At 52.5% G+C, this 19153-nt stretch overlaps 1 protein-coding gene across 1 annotated transcript; it reads right to left on the minus strand.

Moving 5' to 3' along the window:
• Positions 1-949: 949 nt before the first annotated feature.
• LOC129406811 (poliovirus receptor-like) lies at positions 950-17976 on the minus strand. Its single transcript, XM_055145997.1, has 6 exons — positions 17803-17976; positions 7601-7963; positions 5337-5454; positions 4067-4215; positions 3222-3330; positions 950-1313 (listed from the first exon to the last, which is right to left on the minus strand). Exons 1-5 carry the CDS (start codon positions 17921-17923, stop codon positions 3242-3244), a joined length of 840 nt encoding a protein of 279 aa, XP_055001972.1. The 5' UTR covers positions 17924-17976; the 3' UTR covers positions 950-1313; positions 3222-3241.
• Between the last annotated feature and the right edge of the window lie 1177 nt (positions 17977-19153).

A 19153-nucleotide genomic window follows, 5' to 3' on the forward strand; every position in this document is an offset into this window, starting at 1 on the left:
CTCTTTCTTCATGGGCCTCTGCAGCTTCCTCACTCCAGGCCACATGGGCCGAGGCCCAAGAAGTTGTCCAGGCTGAGCCGCCCCATGACCCATGACCCAGGAGCACCGGCCTCTGGGAATCTCCCAGGGAAACAGGTTCTTTCAGGGGCAGCAAAGGCAACTGCCCTGGGAGCCTGCAGAGAGGAGGAGAGCCCAGGGGTCCTGAGTTCTCATGTGTGACCAGAGGATGGAGGCCAAGACAAAGACATCTTGTCTCCTGCTGGAGGCAGGATGCGAGCCTCTAAGCCGAGTGAGGCTTCACAGGCCACTTACACTGTGGTTAGGGCTCTCGATCCCTCCACCGCTGGGACAGAAGGAAAAGCAGAAGCAGCCCCATGGGAACCTGACTCCCTAGACTGTGACATTCTACTCTCCAGGGGAAGTGGGGCACAGAGAAGGGAAGCCGGACAGACTTTCACCCACCTTAAGAACGGCCCCAAGGTGCTCGTCACCTTCTAACTGGTGGGTGGATGCCTGTTTTTTCCAATAGGGCTACAGGACTAGGCATCCAGAAACAAAGAAACAGGTGACAGAGACCCGGAGCCTGGCACACGTCCTGCTCTTCTGCTGGAATGTTCTCCTGGTGAGCCCCCAAATGATGCAGGTGAGGCGGAAGCGGTGGGTCTCTGTGTTCTTTCACTATTCCCAGATTCTTCAATATTTTCAACAATGAAAATATTGAGAAATAAGATCCTCAGACTCAGAGTTGAAAAGTAGAAAAGTTTATTGGAAAACAAATGAGAAAAGGAGCTCCCGAGTGGGGAGGAACACTTAGTATGGGACTAAGTTAAGGTAAGGGACTTTTGTCATTCCTTAATGGTTGGCAAGTATTTACAAAAGAAGCCAGAAAATCACAGGAGTGTGTGGCTGGTCTAAATCTCTCCAGGCACAATTGCCCGTTAGCTCAGTTTCCCTGTGAGCCCAGGCTCCCGGGCAGAGTTTGTGTTCCTGGGAAGCCCTGGGGTGCTGAGACAGAACCTTGGGGTAAATGTGAGTCAGGTTCATGGAGGAGAGATGGACCTCCAGAGAGAGGATTCTGTGTGCTGAGGACCCCAAACCCGCACCTGCCCACTGTGTTATGATGCAGAGGGGACTCCCTGAGGGACGTCTGGGGCCAGGAGAGCAGATGCAGAGGGTGTTTTGTTCTGGGAAAGTGTCCAGCCTAGGAACCCTCCATCAGTGTGTCTAGGTTGGTCCCTGTCTCCCCTGGCGCCCTCTGTCGGTGGGTCTTGGGAAGCGCTGGCTTCTCTCTGCACAGCTGCACTGGAGACAACCTGAAAAGGGAAGATTCAAACCTGACCTGCAAGGTCCTTTCAGACAAAACCAGCCACTCTCCCTGCAGCCCCGCGACCCAGAGGTCAGGCCCATGGGTCCTTCTTCCAGGAGGCCGGGCAGTCCCAGATGCAGCGTGAGGGAATGCAACCCCGCGTTTAAGGTTCAGCACGGGGAGTCTGCTCGCCTGATTGAGCTCTGCGGTGCGTGCTGAGGGACCAGGTCTACCCCCGACCCACAGGGTCCTCCGAAGCCCCACGATGAGTAACCCCCAAGCATTGGGCCCACAGTGACCAAACAATTTTTTACGCAGCAGCTCTGAGCACAGACCAAGGAAACTAACTTGGCCTTTGAGTCAATCCCACAGACTCTGGGTGCAGCACAGGGGGTGCTCCTGGGAGACCAACCGAGCAGTGCTCTGAGTACAGTCCTAACTCTGAACCCCACTCCCCTCACTTATCCCAGCAGCCTAGGCCAGGTCCTGACCAGCGGGGAGAGGAGACGCGTCTGGGAGCTGCAGCCAGTCACAGGAAGTGGTGTGAGGCCCGGGGCTCCCCCTTCCCTCCAGGGTTCCCCAATTCTAAATCGGGCTGGGAGAGGCCTCGTCCGGTTACTCCTCAGATCCCTTCAACTCTCTCTTTTGTGTGTGTGTGGTGTTAAGGGTCAAACCTGGAGCCTCAAACATAAAGTTATATGCTCCATCAACAGGTTATTGATTAGAAATCAATACTGACTGAGCCCCATCCAGTAATTTATTCATTAAGAACAATACTAAGTCCCATCCCACCATTGTGACTGTGTGGCTTTGGGAGCTGGGTGGGGTCTGGGTCTGCCCCTGACCCTCAGGAGCTGTGTGACCTTGAGCCCTGGGCTCCCCTCTCTGGGCCTCAGTTTCTCACCACCAGGGCTCCCCAGTCAGTCCTGAGTGTTTCCTCCTGCCAGGGGCATTCCCGGGGGCAGGAGACCTGGCTGGGCACCGACACTCCCCATGCTCCTCTCCCTGCCCTGCTGATGTGACTCCCACAGAGCGACAGTCACAGAAACACAGCCAGGCTGGAGTGAGACAACATGCCCCATGCAGAGCTCAGTGCTGCCCCGAGTGCTCAGGGAGGCCCCACTTTACAGATGAGGAGACTGAGTCACAGGCAGCTGGTCCTCTGCCTGTCCTCAGCAATAAGGCCGGGAGTGACCGTGCACAGGCCGCCAGGCTCTAGGGATGATACACATGGGGTCACTCAATACTTGAGTCCAGAATGGTGCCAAGGTACAGGTGACACAGACTCTGACAGTCCTGCCCTCAGGGCCTCACTGGGAGACACTGTCATGAGCCCTCAGAGCATGGCCCAGAGTGGGCACAGTTGGGGTAGCACAGTCCAGGGAAGAGAGTTTAAATATTCTGGGGCAATAGGAAAGACTTCCTGGAGGAGGAGGTCTCTGCTAGTATATGAGGAGTTCCTTTGTGAGTAACAAGCACTGTGGGTCCAGATATGCCCTGTCCTCCAGCTACTAACACTTCATGTGTCCCACTTCTTTCTCCTCGACCCTGCAAAGAGTGATCAGGGTTCCAGTTCCTGCTGTCTCTCATTTCTGTAGGAGCATCAGGGGATCTCTCCTAGCAAGGGACATGAGAGACAGCTGGGGGTGTCACTCTGCCCTCGGTCCCCCTGTACCCTGGTGGGTGCCCAGTGCTGAGGGGCCTGGAATCGGGGGCCTCACTCCCTTGGGGTGAGAGACCAGCCCTTGCCTCAGTGTCCATGTCTGCAGGGTCGGGGCCGCCCGGCTGTGGGGACACGCAGGACAGGCTGCCTGGGGGGATGAGCACAGAGCCTCACGCGGGGTCAGGCTTAGGGATCGTGGTTTGGGATGCTTAGGGCCAACACAAGGAAGGAGAATGTTCCAGAGACACTCACGGGACCTTCTAACGCCGGAACTAAAGCAGGGTCCCCAGCACAACCACCACCGCAAACGGGAGGCTGAGCTTGAGGCCGGAGTCTGCGAGTGATGCTTTCCCGGAAGATTCTGAAGAAAGAGAAGCAGCAAGAATTTAGGGTAGAAGACTTTGGGGATCCCTGTGGTCCAGGGGCGGGACCCAGGACTGACCAATCAGAGCGCTCCCCTCTGTGTGGCTGCTGGGATTGGCCAGAGCCACTGTCAGGGTTGAGTTCAGGGGCCAGAAGGACAGGACAGCGGGGAGGGCACTGGCCCTGCAGACAGACCACCTGGGTTTGGTTCCTACGACCCCTTATGGACCCTTGAGCACTGTCAGGATTAATCATTCAGCACAGCCAGGAATAAGCCCTAAATATCCCTGGGTGCTGCCCCCAAAGCAAAACAAAACAAGGAAAGGTGTTGGGTTCCCCTCTGCCCCACTAAACGGCGGGATGGGCACCTGGAATGCCCACGTGTTCCAGATTACTGAGTCGGAGTCCGCTGAGAATAGAGCCAGCACCGAGAACAGCGCAGACACAATAAGGAAATTTCTTGGTTTTACACTCACGCTTGGGGCTCCCCAGTTAAACCAAACCTGACAGGGCCGTTTTCTCGCCCAACTGGGGCGTTTCCAGCAACTGCAATGGCAGCTGTGGCGTTCCCAGCCCCTGGAAAGGCCTTTCTGAGTGTCCAGGCAGAGGCCTCGGCAGGAGTCCGGGATCATCTCATGGCTGAGGGTCCTCCCCCAGGGACTCTCCCATCCCTCCTCAGAGACAGTCCTGCCTGGCACCTCCTGGGGTGTCTCCGTGCTCCCCACTGTCCTCACCTGGGAGCTGAACTCTCATGGCTGCCTGGCCCGTCCCCAGGGCATTGGAGACGCGGCAGATGAAGGTCGTGTTGATGGACTCCTCAGTGGGCTGGATCAGGAGCCGGGAGCCCTGGGGTACAGCAGAGGGGGGCAGGGGTCCCGTGGTCCTGGGGGACACAGGTGGGTGAGAATGCGGCCTCTGCTGGAGCCCAGAGTGACAGGGACTGAGGAACCCCAACACCTCCCCCTGTGTGACCCAAGTTGAGTGGTACCTGGAGTCCCCCCAACTCTCCCTCTCACACCCCTATGACTGCTCAGCAGGTTCTGAGACCCGCCTTCTGATTCCATCCAGAACTTTCCAGCCCTCAGGCCTGTGTGGGCACTGCTCTGTCCCCATCCTCAGGCTCTTACTCACCTGTCACCCTGCAACACACACCTGGTGGCCTGAAAGACTCACTAGAACAGAGCTCCAGGCCCTCCTCTGCTCAGAGCCTGAAAACTCCTGCCTCAGTCAGAGCAAAGCCCAGACCTTAGGTTGGGTCCCCAGAGCTGCCCCGATTCCTCAGACCCCGGGGTCAGTTGCCGCCTCCCTTGCTCTGGTATCAGGGTCCTTGGGGTGGACCCCAGCTAATGATGCCCCTACTGGGTGCAGGTGATCTTTGCCCTTGTATGGCCCAGTGCTGAGTGGGGAGAGTGGGGGTCAAGGCGGAGGGTGAGGACGGGGCACAGAGCAGCCCTGGGAAGAGCTGGGATACCTGCAGCTGGGCTGAAACACCAGAAACTGTGTGTGCAAGGCCCCTTAATTTAATTTAAAGATAATCTGGATGTTGTTGCTAGGGCTGAGCCCCAGGTTTCCACTCATGGGTGCCTGTCCACCATGGAGCTGGGATCCTGCCAGAGACAAGACAGTCTAGTAGGGTCAGAAGTGAGTCTCTGGATTCTTCTTCTTCTCGTTCCTTGTAGACCAGTGGTCCATCCCCAGCCTCCTCCCTCAGACCTAAGAGTTCATTCCTAGTACCTCTTCCCTCAGGCCCAGGGGAACATCACAATGCCTCCTCCCTCAGAATCAGGAGTCCATCCCCAGCCTCCTCTCTCAGACACTGGCCCATACTCTCAGCACCTTTCTCAGGTATAGGAGTCAAGATCAGCCCCTCCTTCTCCCCACCTTGGACTCTGAACAGCCAGGCCCTGTCCCCCAATAATTGGGAGTTTATCCCTAGCCTCCCCCCTCTGACCCAGAGTCCATCCCCAGCCTCCCCCCTCAGACCTGGATCAGCCCAGGACTCACGTGCTCCAGTTATAACTCTTGGGCTCCGGGTTGCTGCGGACGTCACAGTTCAGGTTGGTCTCCCTGCGGCCCTGCTGCCCGATGGCATCATAGAGAGAGATGGAGACCTGGGGGGCATCTTGGGGGGATGGACAGGGACAAGCTCAGGGACAGGAGTGCTGAGGGGCCACACTTGAGGAGAAGAGCCATCACCCACAGTTCAAACAGGGACACGAGGGGCAGCTGAGTCTGGGCAATATGACATAACTCTGGGCACATATGGAGTGTCCTGGGAGGGTCAAAGTCTTGCTGTGTCACTATAGTGACCTGGGGACAGATGCCAAATGTGCTCATGTCCCTGAGGGGTCCAGCTCCTGCTCTGCAGTGTCACGTGCTTGGGAATGTCTGCTCTGCTCCCTCTGCCAGGACCTGCAAATGCAGCAGAGTGTGTGTGGGCAATGGGGAGAGACAGGCTGTGAGCAGGTGTATACTAGGCTGGGCCAGTGTAGACCATGAGTCTGGATCCTCACTGTCCACACTGCCTGTCAACTGGCACAGTGTCCACGAAACCCTTGACATGCTATGGTCCAGAGGAACCAAGATGCAGAATTAGTGGCTCAGCGCAGACCAGAGTGGATGGTTCTTAGATCTGTGGCTAATGATCTAAGGTACTGTGGAGGGTGTGAGTACAATGAATGCTCATAACTCTGTTCTCCTGTCAGCAGGAAAGATAACACAGTGGGTAGAACATTAGCCCTGCACGTGGCCAGCCTAGGTTCTATTCCTCGCATCCCATATGGTCCCCAACACCACCAGTAGTATTCCTGATACACTCAGGAGATGCTGAGCATCTCTGGGTGTGGCCTTCCCTCCCGTAAAACACAAAAACTGATCTTCTTCCTCTGAATAGTGTCAGAATAGTGTTAGCTGGGCTGGGGAGGCTCGAACCGTCTATGCTGCTCCTGTGGGCAGTGCTGTGCAGAGTGTTGGGATACAGGCACCCCTGAATAGCAGATCTGGGGTGCATATGATGCATGGAGTGTATGTCAGACATTCACACACACATGGGGGATGCTCAGGACAGGGCCCCGCTGTGACCCACATCTGGCTCTTCAGGGGCCTCATCTGGGGGCATTAGTAGGGGTGAGGTTGTGTGGGGAAGACCAGGCAGAGGGTGTTGGGGGCCGTGTAGACAGCCACAGGGCAGCAGGGAGGCAACTGTGGGGCAGGTAGGCAGCCCCTGAGGAGATGGGCAAAGGGCAGTGTGTTCTGTGTCAGGGTGCACAGTATAGACTCTTCTCCTGCAGAGCCAGTGTAGACAGGGCAAGAAATGAATGAGATCCATGGAGACAGGGTCTCAGCAGCCTATGTAGATGACACTGGGTCCAGTGAGAACTCCCCTAGCTGTGCCCGAGTCCACTAGTGTAGACCAGGGATAGTGTTTTGTGCCCCAGGGAACCAATGTCAACCAGTGGCTTTAAACTCTTTTGCACATACACCAGTGAAAATAGAAATATTTTAGCAACCACTAAAAAAGAAATAAACAAAATTTATAAAGTACTTTCGGTATTCATTCTTAATTCTACTATCATAATAAAAATTTTACAGTTATTTAATTTACAAATAACCAGGAATGGAGCGATGGCACAGCGGGTAGGGCGGCGTTTGCCTTGCACACAGCTGACCCGGGTTCAATTCCTCCATAGTCAGTGTAGACGGCAGTCGGGGAGGCAACAGGGAACAGGATTATCTGAACCGACAAGTTGGAGCAGACCATGGAAGATGGTGTTGGTGCCCAGGTATAGACAGTGAGGGTGGGTGTGGTGATGTCGGTGGTGGGGCCATGGCAGTGCTGTTGTCACTGACTTAGAAGCAGGAACTGAGCATGCGCATCTCAGCTCTCAGCTTTGTCCTGGATAATAAACTCGGGGGAGTCTGGGAGCTAATCCAGGTTCCCAACCCGGCTCCATTTAACTGCCCTAGCCCAGGCGAAAAAAAAAAAAAAGAAAAGGAAAAAGAAAACTCCCAACCAAATTACTCCCCAGATTCCTACGCAAGAACCAGGGCATCCCTTCTCTCCTGAGTTTCACCTCCCCCTCTAACCGGCCCCATATGCAGCCCCATCCTCACCATTGCAGCTTTACCTCCTTTGGTTTCTGCACTGCCCCTTACCTCTCTGAGTCCTTCCTGGACCCCTGGTACCCAGTAGCCCCACCCCTCACCACCAGCCCAGAAACTTCGCCTACAGATACTTCCCTCCAGGAAGCCCCGCCCCTCACACTCACAGAACACGCGGAGGCAGGTGCTCGCACTCCCCAGCTGGGATGTGCTGATGCGGATCTCGCAGGTGTAGTTGGCTTCGTCCCCAAGGCTCAGCTCACGCAGGGTGAGCGAGGCGTCAAGCGTGTCCACACCCAACCGGGCGGCCTTGAACTGCAAACGGTCGGGCTCTGTGATGCTGGGGCCCCGCTCCCAGTGGAATTGGGCCACAATGCTGGGGTCCCCCGGCGGGTCCAGCCGCGTCCACCTGATCTGAGTCACCTGCGGAGTTTCAGACTCCAGACGTTGCAGGTGACACGGCAGGGTCACAGTGCTGCCCAGGGATCCCTGCACCTCAGTGGGCGCCAGCACGACCACCTCCCTGGCCTCTGTGGGGGAAACGGGGAAGAGGAGATGGGCAATCTGAGGGGGCTGCAGATCCCAGGAGCCAGGTCTGGGTGGGAAGGAGCCCCGGGGTGTTCGGCTGGGTGATCACCTTCAAGCCAGGGGGATGAAGAGTGTGGGGGTGAGGGCTAGTTAGGCGGGGTAGGGTGGGATGAGGAACTGACAGGTGTACTGTGGGGTGCAAGTGCTGCTCTGTGCTGTGACCAGAGTTAATATTACCAAGTTTCCTATATTTTTTAATTATGAGAAAATATTGTGCTTAAAAAATATCATGGAGGATTACTCCACAGCCTGGAAGTTGGCCTTGCATGCTGGGGGAAAAAGCAGCTCAGATAGAGAAGGGATCAGCATGTAAAGGGTGCTAGGGGGGCCCGTTCAGAATGGGAGATGCGGGCTGAAAGTAGATTATAGACCGAACATGATGGTCACTTAATACCTTTACTGCAAACCACAACACCAACACCCAAAAGGAGAGAGAGAGCAAAAGGGAATGCCCTGCTACAGAGGTGGGGTGGGGTGGGGGGAGGATGAGGTGTGGGTGGTGGGACCATTGGTGGTGGAAAATGGGCACTGGTGGAGGGATGGGCACTCGACCACTGTATGACTCAATGTAAGCATGAAAGTTTGTAAGTCTGGAACTGTACCTCACGGTGATTCACTAATTAAAAAAAAATTCATGTTGGAGCCATATAGTACAGTGGGGAGGGAGCTTGTCTTTCACATGGATGACCTGGTTTGGGTCCATATGGTCCCCAAGCACCATGAGGATTAATTTCTGAGTTCAGATCAGGAGTGACCCCTAGCATGTGAGTGTGCCCTTAAAATTTAAAAGAAAAAAAGAAAAAAGAAAATTCTATGTTAAGGGTCCAGAGAAATAGTACAGCTGATAGGGCACTTGCCTTGCACATACATGGCCGACTGTGTTTGATCCCCACCATCCAGTATGATCCCCCAAACACACCAAGAGTGATCTCTGAGCACAAATCCAGGATTAAACCTTCATTATTGCTGGGTGTGCCCCCCCCAAAAAATCCAATAGCTGCAGCAATAATACAATTAATTGGTAGTGAATTTACATGCAGCCATCCTGAGTGCAAACCTCGGCATCCCGTATGTCCCCCTGAGCACCGCCAGAAGTGGCTCCTGAGTGAAGAGCCAGGTGAAACCCTGAGAAGTGCCAGTGTGGCCCAAAAGAGGAAAAAATTAAAATCCATTTGAGTCTGGAGAGACAGTACAGCAGGTAAGGTATTTGCATTCCATGCAGCTGACGGAATCTAACCCCAGCTCAGATATGGTTCTCGGAGCACCACCAGGAGTGCTTCCAGAACACAGAGTGAAGGAGTCAACCCAGATACAGAGCAGGAGTAAGCCCTGAGCACCACAAGGTATTGTGACCAGGTGAACTAAAGTTAGCAGAAAAATGCAGGCGGCTCAAAAGAAGAGCTGAGAAACAGGATGGGACACTCCGGAGATGCAGGGACCCAGGGACAGGAAACCTCTAAGACTAACCCTGAGAATGTTCTGATTTATAGATAGAGTAGCTGCCATACATTGCTCTTTTCAGCCACCAACTTACTTTTTTTTTAAACGGTGGATTCAACTGTTTAAGGCAAACCATGAACATCTGGCCTCTGTACTAAAGTCATGCTACTTACTTAGAAAATTTCCCTTCCCAGATTTTTTTTATTATTATTATTGTTTATTTTTTTTATAATTTATTTATTTTTAATTAGAGAATCACCGTGAGGGTACAGTTACAGATTTATACACTTTTGTGCTTATACTTCCCTCATACAAAGTTCGGGAACCCATCCCTTCACCAGTGCCCATTCTCCACCACCCGTAAACCCAGCATCCCTCCCACCCTCCCCGATCCCATCTCCCCGAAGGATGTTGCAATAGGCATAATAAAATATATATTAGTTACCCATCAGATAAGGGGTTGATATCAATGGTATATAAAGCACTGGTTGAACTCTACAAGAAGAAAACATCCAACCCCATCAAAAAATGGGGCGAAGAAATGAACAGAAACTTTACCAAGGAAGAAATACGAATGGCCAAAAGGCACATGAAAAAGTGCTCTGCATCACTAATCATCAGGGAGATGCAGAGCAAAACAACCATGAGATACCACCTCATACCACAGAGACTAGCACACATCCAAAAGAACAAAAGCAACCGCTGTTGGAGAGGATGTGGGGAGAAAGGGACCCTTCTTCACTGCTGGTGGGAATGCCGACTGGTTCAGCCCTTCTGGAAAACAATTTGGACGACTCTCAAAAAATTAGATATTGAATTCCCATTTGACCCAGCAATACCACTGCTGGGAATATATCCCAGAGAGGCAAAAAAGTACAATCGAAACAACATCTGCACATGTATGTTCATCGCAGCACTGTTTACAATAGCCAGAATCTGGAAAAAACCCGAATGCCCCAGAACGGATGACTGGTTGAGGAAACTTTGGTACATCTATACAATGGAATACTATGCAGCTGTTAGAAAAAAGGAGGTCAAGAATTTTGTAGTTAAGTGGATGGGCATGAAAAGTTTCATGCTGAGTGAAATGAGTCAGAAAGAGAGAGACAGACATAGAAAGATTGCACTCATCTATGGTATATAGAATAACAGAGTGGGAGACTAACACCCAAGAACTGTAGAAATAAGTACCAGGAGGTTGACTCCATGGCTTCGAGGCTGGCCTCACGTTCCGGGGAAAGGTCAACTCAGAGAAGCGATCACCAACTACATTGTAGTCGAAGGCCATGTGGGGGAAGGGAGTTGCGGGCTGAATGAGGGCTAGAGACTGAGCACAGCGGCCACTCAACACCTTTATTGCAAACCACAACAGCTAATTAGAGAGAGAGAACAGAAGGGAATGCCCTGCCACAGTGGCAGGGTGGGGTGGGGGGGAGATGGGAGTGGGGAGGGTGGGAGGGACGCCGGGTTTACGGGTGGTGGAGAATGGGCACTGGTGAAGGGATGGGTTCCCGAACTTTGTATGAGGGAAGTATAAGCACAAAAGTGTATAAATCTGTAACTGTACCCTCACGGTGATTCTCTAATTAAAAATAAATTATAAAAAACAACAACAAAAAAAATAAAACAAACAGAAAAAAAAAAGAAAATTTCCCAATTGATATTGCCAAACAGGATGTGATAAAAATGTATGAAAACGCATGGCGGGTAGGGTTTGCACGCGGCCAACCCGGGTTTGATTCCTAGCATCCCACATGGTCCCCTAAGCACCGCCAGGAGTAATTCCTGAGTATAGAGCCAGGAGTGATCCCTGTGCATTGCCAGATGTGACCTAAAAATTTTTTTTTTAATTATAAAGAAAAAAGAATGTATGAAAACTCTGCCTGGAAGCAGGCTGAGGCTGTTGGTAGCGCTGAGCCCCGTGCTCTCAGGCTGGGCAGCCCCTGCAAGCTAATAAAGGCTCTTCTATTCAATAAACCAGTGCTCTGGAGACTTCTTAGGTAACCTCTCACCCCAGAGTAGTACCCAAAACAAAAACAAGAAAGAAAATTGAAAGAGGAGACAGAGAGCTCTGCTGGGAGGCCTCAGGCTGGTTCCTGGGCCTCTCTGGTCCTTTTCCTAGTTAGTGAAAAGGGAGGAGGAGAGTGAGCACTCCCGAGTGCTCCCACAGTCAGGGCGGTTCCAGGGCTTCCCCCATCTCAGCCCTTAGTCTCCCAGCAGCTCCCTGAGCCAAGACCCATCCAGACCACACCTGTTCTTGCCAGAGGCCAGGACATGCCTCACCTCACTGCACCTCACTCTTGCTGTTTCTCTGACTTCTGGGCCTGGGGAGTGTGTCTCTCACCCCATCCCCCATGGATTCTCGGGGACACGCACACCCACAGGGCAGTGAGCGCTCACTCCCCCTGTGCTGTTGGGGCCTGGGTGCAGGAGGAGCCAACACGGGCTGGGAGCAGTGTGGTGGGGGCAGAGGAAGCAGGTTTCACTTTCTGGTCCACTTCTGGGAAACAGTGGGAATATTTCTCAAAACCTAAAAATACAGTGATCCAGCACTAAAAAGAACCCTAAACCCTCTGCCCAATGGGTCCAGAAACACCCCATGTGGTTATTTCCCTTGGAAAAACTCTGAACTTCCTTTAAATTGTGCAAAAGATGCACTGAGTGTCTTTATCTCACAGCCCCGCCCTGGGCTTTAGAGGACCTGGAGCCCAGCACCTGCTCAGACACCCTGAAACCCATCCAGGACCCTGGCGCCAGTAACGGCTCCTGATAACCGTCAGGTAGGGCGGCGTGCCAGGACACAGGGCCCGGTCCAGGCAGGCCACTCGGGGCCAGACAGGGGCAGAATACAGGCAGGGCTCAGTAGATGCCCAGGCAGGGCTGGGATGTCAGGGGGTGACAAGGTGCTGAGCACAGAAGTCTCACCCACGCACATGTGCTTGTGGCTGGAGACTAGCAAGTCACTCACGGGACAGGGCAGCGTGGGACAGGACCAGTGACTCATTCACGGGAGGCTGCAGACAGTGTAGGACAGGACTGGTAAAGTCTTTCACGGGTAAAAACACCTTGGGAGGGACCCGGACCCATCTACCTTAATCTGTACAATAAACTCTGACTCCCGAGTTTTGTATGCAAATCTTTCATAGAATTCTCAAAAGCCCACCAGCATAGGGAAATCCACATTCGCAGTAACAGTGTCACCTGATTATACTGGTACATTTAATATAAGTGAGACATCAATTCATTACTGAAAAAGCATAAAACCTTAACAAGTTAAGAATAACAGACCTTTCTGTATCCAGCAGAGGGTGGCCACAAGCACAGAAGTGAGTGCAACATTTAGTGACAAAATGCTGAGAACTGTATCATGACTTTAAAGAAGCTCCTCTGTGTGTGTGTGGGGGGGGGGGGGGGACTGGAGCAATAGCACAGAGGGTAGGGCGTTTGCCTTGCACGCAGCTGACATGGGTTAGAATCCCAGCATCCCATATGGTCCCCTGAGCACCACCAGGAGTAATTCCTGAGTGCAGAGCCAGGAGTAACTCTGTGTATGGCTGGGTGTGACCCAAAAGGCAAAAAAAAAAAAAATCTCCTTTTAAAAAGTAGTTATTTATTTTGATTTTGGGGTCACACCAGGTTATGCTCAGGGCCTACTCTGTGCTCAAGGATTACTCCTGGCATACTTGGGGGACTATGTGAGTGTCAATGGTCAAACCCGGGTCAGCCACGTGTGCAAAAGTCCTTCCACTGTACTACTGTTTTGGCCCTGGATAAACTATTCTTGCTGAAGTTTTCATCTCAACGAGCTTTTTTTCACTATATCCCACCATTCTGTTCTGATTGGAGAGTCATTTGATAGATCTACTCTGATTCTTATGGGAGTTCTTTATATGTAGATTCATTTTTAGATCTTGTTGCTTTCAGTATTTTTAATTTCTGTCTTTGGGCTTTGTCATTCTGATTTTACCATGTCTTGGAGTTTTGTATTTGACTCACTTTTGCTGGGGCCCTTCTGTTCCCTTGGGTCTCAGTGCTTACACTCTTCAACTCTGGGAAATCCTTATCTACAATTTCCTTAATGGAGGGTTCTTCTCAAGCTTGCCTCCTTGGTCTTCAGAGACTCAGATGATGCTTATATTGTTCCTCTTGAACTAAGTCCACAAGTCTCTAGTGTACAGCTCATTTCTTTTCAGATTTTTTAAGTCTTCTAGACCTTTTCCTTTTGTTTATTTTCTTGGGGACCACACCTAGCAGTGCCTGAGGCTTACTCCTGGCTCTGCACTTAGGAATCACTCCTGCGGGGGGGGGGGGGGGGCTCATGGGACCCTGGGATGCCAGGGATCTAACCCAGGTCAGCTGCATGCAATGCAAGTGCCCTCCCCACTCTACTGTGGCCTGAGCTTCTAGTCTTCCAGATCTTCATCTCATCTGAGAGCTCTTCAGTCTTTTCATCAGCTACTGTTATTCCGCTGCTCAGACCTTCTATTTCCTGCCATACTTTTCATTCTGTCACATCTGAATGCAGTTTTCTCATACCTGCTAGCATACTTTCTTGTGCTCTGCTGACCTTCCCCCTCAGGGACAGCAGCAGGTGGTCACTGAGTGGGTGCAGGCTGGGCGCACCATGACCGGGCACCCTAGAGCCACACATCTGGGTCGCTGGGCCCTGGCCCTGCCATGCATTGGTATTTGATCTGGGGGCCCTGGGGAGAATGTCCAGCAGCCTGGGGGGTCTCTGTGGGTCCCACCCTGCTGCATTTTTCCACACCGATTTTCCCCCCAGGGGACTGAGCTGCCCCTGCATCCGGGGGTGGCTGGGACTAGGGGCCAGGAAGGAGAACAACTCTAGCCTGGGGAGGTCAGGGGAGCTGAGTGCAGGGAGAAGGGGAAGCCAGTGGTGTGGGTCACCCACCAGCATCCACAGGACGCCAGAACAGCCACAGCCAGAACAGCGGGTGTAGCACCAGCTGGGCAGGAGGTGGGCCACGCGAGGGCCCTGGGGTGCAGGGCAGCTGCCCAGGCGCCTTTGTGCTCTGTGCCTTCTTCCCGATAGTGATTCTGAGAATACGCTGCAGTGGGGCCCAGAGACTGGGGCGGGCCCAGGTGGTGACTGAGCTGGAAGCACCCGCCCATGGTGAGGCCCTGTGCCAGCGCTGAGCTGCCGCCCACTGCCGCCCCCTACTGGCCGGGAGAGAAAACGGAGGTACAGAACACACCAGGTCCCTTTCTAGTGCTGGTGGCTGGGCTGAGATGGGCCTGAAGCGGGGTTGGATCCCAGTTCTTGCCCATCTGTGGGAGTCCAGAGGGAGTCCTGGAGTGCCATATTCAGGGCCAGACCTTCAGGGTCACCGCCTCCTGCCAAGGAGCTGCAGGGACCAGCCTGGTCCTTATTCCCGAGAGGATGCAGCGAGTGGTGAGCAGACAATGGGGTGACATGGGTGCAGGTGAGACTTTCCCTCCTACATTCCAATGCTCATCTCCTAAAGCTGGCACAGAGACCCCAGGACAGGACAGGGAAGCCCTCCTTGTCTTCATACATCTGCCAGTTGCAGGCTGGGCACTTGCCCTCACCTTCTGTCCCTTGACCCCCTTTTGGGGGTGGTTCTTGTTTTTTTTTTTTTTGGTTGGTTGGTTTTTTTTGGCTTTTTGGGTCACACCCAGCGATGCTCAGGGGTTACTCCTGGCTCTGCACTCAGGAATTACTCCTGGCAGTGTTTGGGGGACCATTAGGGATGCCGGGGATGGGGATCGAACCCGGGTTGGCCACGTGCAAGGCAAACGCCCTACCCGCTGTGCTATCACTCCAGCCCCCTGGGGGTGGTTCTCATTGTTGATGCCCTCCTTGCATACCCCTCTTGCAAGTCCCAAGTTCTCTCAAGTCTCATAATATAAAACTGACCTCCTGAGCCCACTTTCTACTCTGATGACTAAGGGACACACCACGGGGATAAGGGATTAATATCCAGGATATACAAGATACTTGTAGAATTGTATAAGAAAAAAACCTCCAACCCCATCAAAAAATGGGGAGAAGAAATGAACAAAAATTTCCTAAAAAAAGAAACACAAATGGCCAAAAGGCACATGAAAAAATGCTCCACATCGCTAGTCATCAGGAAGATGCAATCAAAACAACAATGAGATATAATCTCACACCACAGAGACTGGCACACATTCAAAAGAACAAAAGAAACCAGTGCTGGCGTGGATGTGAGGGAAAAGGGACGCTCCTTCACTGTTGGTGGGAATACCAATTGGTCCAGCCTTTCTGGAAAACAATATGGACAGTCCTTCAAAAACTAGAAATTGAGGGGCTGGAATGATAGCACAGCGGGTAGGGCGTTTGCTTTGCACACGGCCAACCCGGGTTCGATTCCCAGCATCCCATATGGTCCCCTGAGCACCGCCAGGGGTAATTCCTGAGTGCAGAGCTAGGAGTGACCCCTGTGTATTGCCGGGTGTGACCCAAAAAGCAAAAAAAAAAAAAAACTAGAAATTGAGCTTCCAATATGACCCCAAAATACCACTTCTGGGAATATATCCTGAGGATGCAAAAGAGCACAGTAGAAATGACATCTGTACCTATATATTTATTGCAGCACTGTTCACGATAGCCAAAATATGGAAACAACCCGAGTGCCCTAAAACAGATGACTGGTTAAAGAAACTTTGGTACTTCTACACAATGGAATACTATGCAGCTGTTAGGAGAGATAAAGTCATGAAATTTGCTTATAAATTGATAAGCATGGAGAGTATCATGCTAAGTGAAATGAGTGAGAAAGAGAGGGACAGACATAGAGGGACTGCACTCATTTGTGGAGTGTAGGGTAGCATCACATGAGGCTGACACCCAAGGACGGTAGATACAAGGGCCAGGGGGATTGCCCCATAGCTGAAAGACTGCTTCATGAGCGAAGGGGAGAAGGCAGATGGAATAGAGAGGGGATCACTAAGAAAATGATGGTTGGAGGAACCAGTTGGGATGGGAGATGAATGCCGAAAGTAGATAATGGACCAAATATGATGACCTCTCAGTGTCTGTGTAGCAAGCTATAATGCCCAAAAGTAGAGAGTATTGGGAATATTGTCTGCCATGGAGGCAGGGGGAGGGTGGGAAAGGGGGGTATACCCAGGATATTGGTGGTGGGGAATGTGCACTGGTGGAGGGATGAGTGTTTGATCATTGTGAGATTATAACCCGAACATGAGAGCTTGTAACTATCTCACAGTGATTCAATAAAATTTAAAAAATTTTAAATATATATATATATGTGGTGTCAAGACTGAAACTTGGGTTGGCCATGGGCAAGGCAAGTCCTAACTTCTGAGCTGTGGCTCCAGCCCCTGATATCTGTTTGTGATCAATAATCTCATCCCCCTCTGTAACATATACATGTATCTGTCTGTAAATACTGGTATTTAGAGAACGTGCACTCATGAATGGTGAGTATGCTTCTGTATAGATGTGAGTATGTGTGTGTGTGTGTGAGACAGTAAGCTTGGGGCCAGAGCAATAGCACAGCAGGGAGGGCATTTGCCTTGCATGAAGCTGGCCTGCATTCAATGCCCAGCACCCCATATGTCCCCCCAAGCCATCCAGGTGTGATCCCTGAGCAGAGATGTAGGAGGAATACCTGAGAACTGCTGTGTGTGGCCACAACACCCCCCAAAAAAATAAACAGTTCTAGCATCTAGTCAAAGAATGCAAAACCCTCTGCTGGATGGGTCCAGGCACACCCCCTGTGGGAACTTCCCTTGGAAAGACTCTGAACCCCCTCAAACTCTGCAAAAGATGCTCTGAGTGTCTTGAACTCACGGCCCCGACCCAGACTTTAGAGCACCTGGTGCCCAGCACTTGCTCAGACACCCTGGAACCCATCCTGGACCCTGAGCCCCAGTAACAGCCCCTGAGAACACGGTCTGACGGCCTCTCACTCACGGACAGTCCATCCCCTCCGCCCTCCAGCATTTCTGGGGACACTGAGGTGCCTTTCCAGGGGTTCAATGCCTGACCCTGTTTTGAGCTGAGGCTGACTCGGGAGAGGCCACCCAATCCCTGGAACATTGGGGTGAGGGGCACAGTGAGGGGTCATTGCTAGGGTGAATGCTGAAGCATGTCTACCCTCAGAGCTGGACATTTGGGGGCAGAGTGCAATGGGGTGCTGGGCCCCTTCTGTCAGCTGACTGAGCCCATGGGCATTACCAATTCCCTAATGACTGCAAGGGCCCTGCAGAGCCATTGATCTTGCCTGTGGGGGTGCAGAGTGGGGAGAGCACTGCGCAGGGCTGGGATTATACGGGAGCCTGGGGTCCGAGCGCAGGAGAAGGGGTCACTTACCGGCTCTGGTGAGTGCCCAGGGCAGTAAGAGCAGAGACAGCAGCAGAGTCAGGCCTGGCAGAGTGGGGGGCCGAGCCATGATGAGGGTCCTAAAGGGCTGCCAGGGGATCAGGGTCTCCATCAATCCTTGGAGGCCAATTTCTGCTGATTGATTCCGTTTGTGCTGGAAACCAGAGCTGCTATTGCTGCAGGAGCCTGTTCCCGTGTCTACTCCACAAGCTGCCAGAAGGCAGAACAAAAGCCCTTTTTATAGCTTTTTATAGCTTTGACCTCAGCTATAAAATCCCCGCATTTCCTTGCTCAGGTGCAAACTCCACCCTGAGGCCTGCCCACAAACCTAAGGACAGGGTTTGGATGCTGAAAACAATCTCAAGCACCGAGGGATCCCTTGAGCACCCCTAGGACTCACCCCCAAGCACTGAGCCCAAGCACTGAGCCCAAGCACAGCCCCATGTGCCCAGAAACCAATCAACCAAACAGTAAAGAGGAGAAATGAGGGACTCAGTCTGCACCGTGGGGAGCATCTGGGCTTGTGTTCTGGGGTCCCCCTGGGTGTTTCTTGGGGATCAGGCTGTGGGGTCGGGGTGGAATCCAGAGGCCCAGTGAGAGGCGACTGTGAGGTCCAGGCAGGAGGTGGGGGCTCCTTCTTGGCGGCGGGCAGAGTGTGGGGATTGAAGGGATTGGTTTGATTCTCTGTTCTGGGCTTTTGTTCTGTTTGGCTTTTGTCTCCCTCCCTGGTCCTCAAGGCAGCTCCCAGCTCTGTGCTCATGCGTCGCTCCCAGTGATTCTCAGGGACCATGAGGTGCCGGGGATTGGACCAGAGTGAGCCTCAGTCAAGACAACAGCCTTAACCCGGCTCCAACTGTCTCCAGCCCCTCCAGTGAGTCTGGTGTCAGAACCCCGGCATTTGCTGATGGATAGTTCACAGTAAGAGAGAAACCCCCTTTCCTGCCAGGACTCTCAGGATATGGGGTGAGGGAGAAGCTGATTGTGGGAAAGCTGTGAGCAATGGTTTTGGGGACCACATGAAAGCACAAAGGGCAGGTTTAGTCCTGAACAGGTGGCAGCGAACATGCACACAGACAAACACAGAGACAGACATGCATCAAACACACACAAATATGTAACACAAAGGCTCACACAGACATCCACAGAACAATAGAAATCTTTAGATCGCATGAGGTTTGGATTTTCCTCCTGGATGATCAGGAAGTTGTATAAGAAGCTCAGGCTCACTTTCTCACTCATATTTGCTTGGAACTTGTGTTACTGTTACTTGGTTCTCGCTGTTATTATTTTCTCTCCTTCCCGCCACCGTGGCTGTAGCTGTGGGGGCGGCTCCCACGCCCAG

Source organism: Sorex araneus, chromosome 8 (genome assembly GCF_027595985.1).
Source record: "Sorex araneus isolate mSorAra2 chromosome 8, mSorAra2.pri, whole genome shotgun sequence".
Taxonomy (NCBI): Eukaryota; Metazoa; Chordata; class Mammalia; order Eulipotyphla; family Soricidae; genus Sorex; species Sorex araneus.

Bases quoted from the DNA above. Each gene is read 5' to 3' on its own strand.
- LOC129406811 (XM_055145997.1), bottom strand. From the start codon at position 17,923: ATGGAGACCCTGATCCCCTGGCAGCCCTTTAGGACCCTCATCATGGCT. The intron at 4,216-5,336 runs GTGAGTCCTGGG...TGTGTCCCCCAG, and splicing joins AAGAGTTATAACTGGAGCAC to GACCACGGGACCCCTGCCCC. The intron at 3,331-4,066 runs GTGAGGACAGTG...CTCTTTCTTCAG, and splicing joins CATGAGAGTTCAGCTCCCAG to AATCTTCCGGGAAAGCATCA.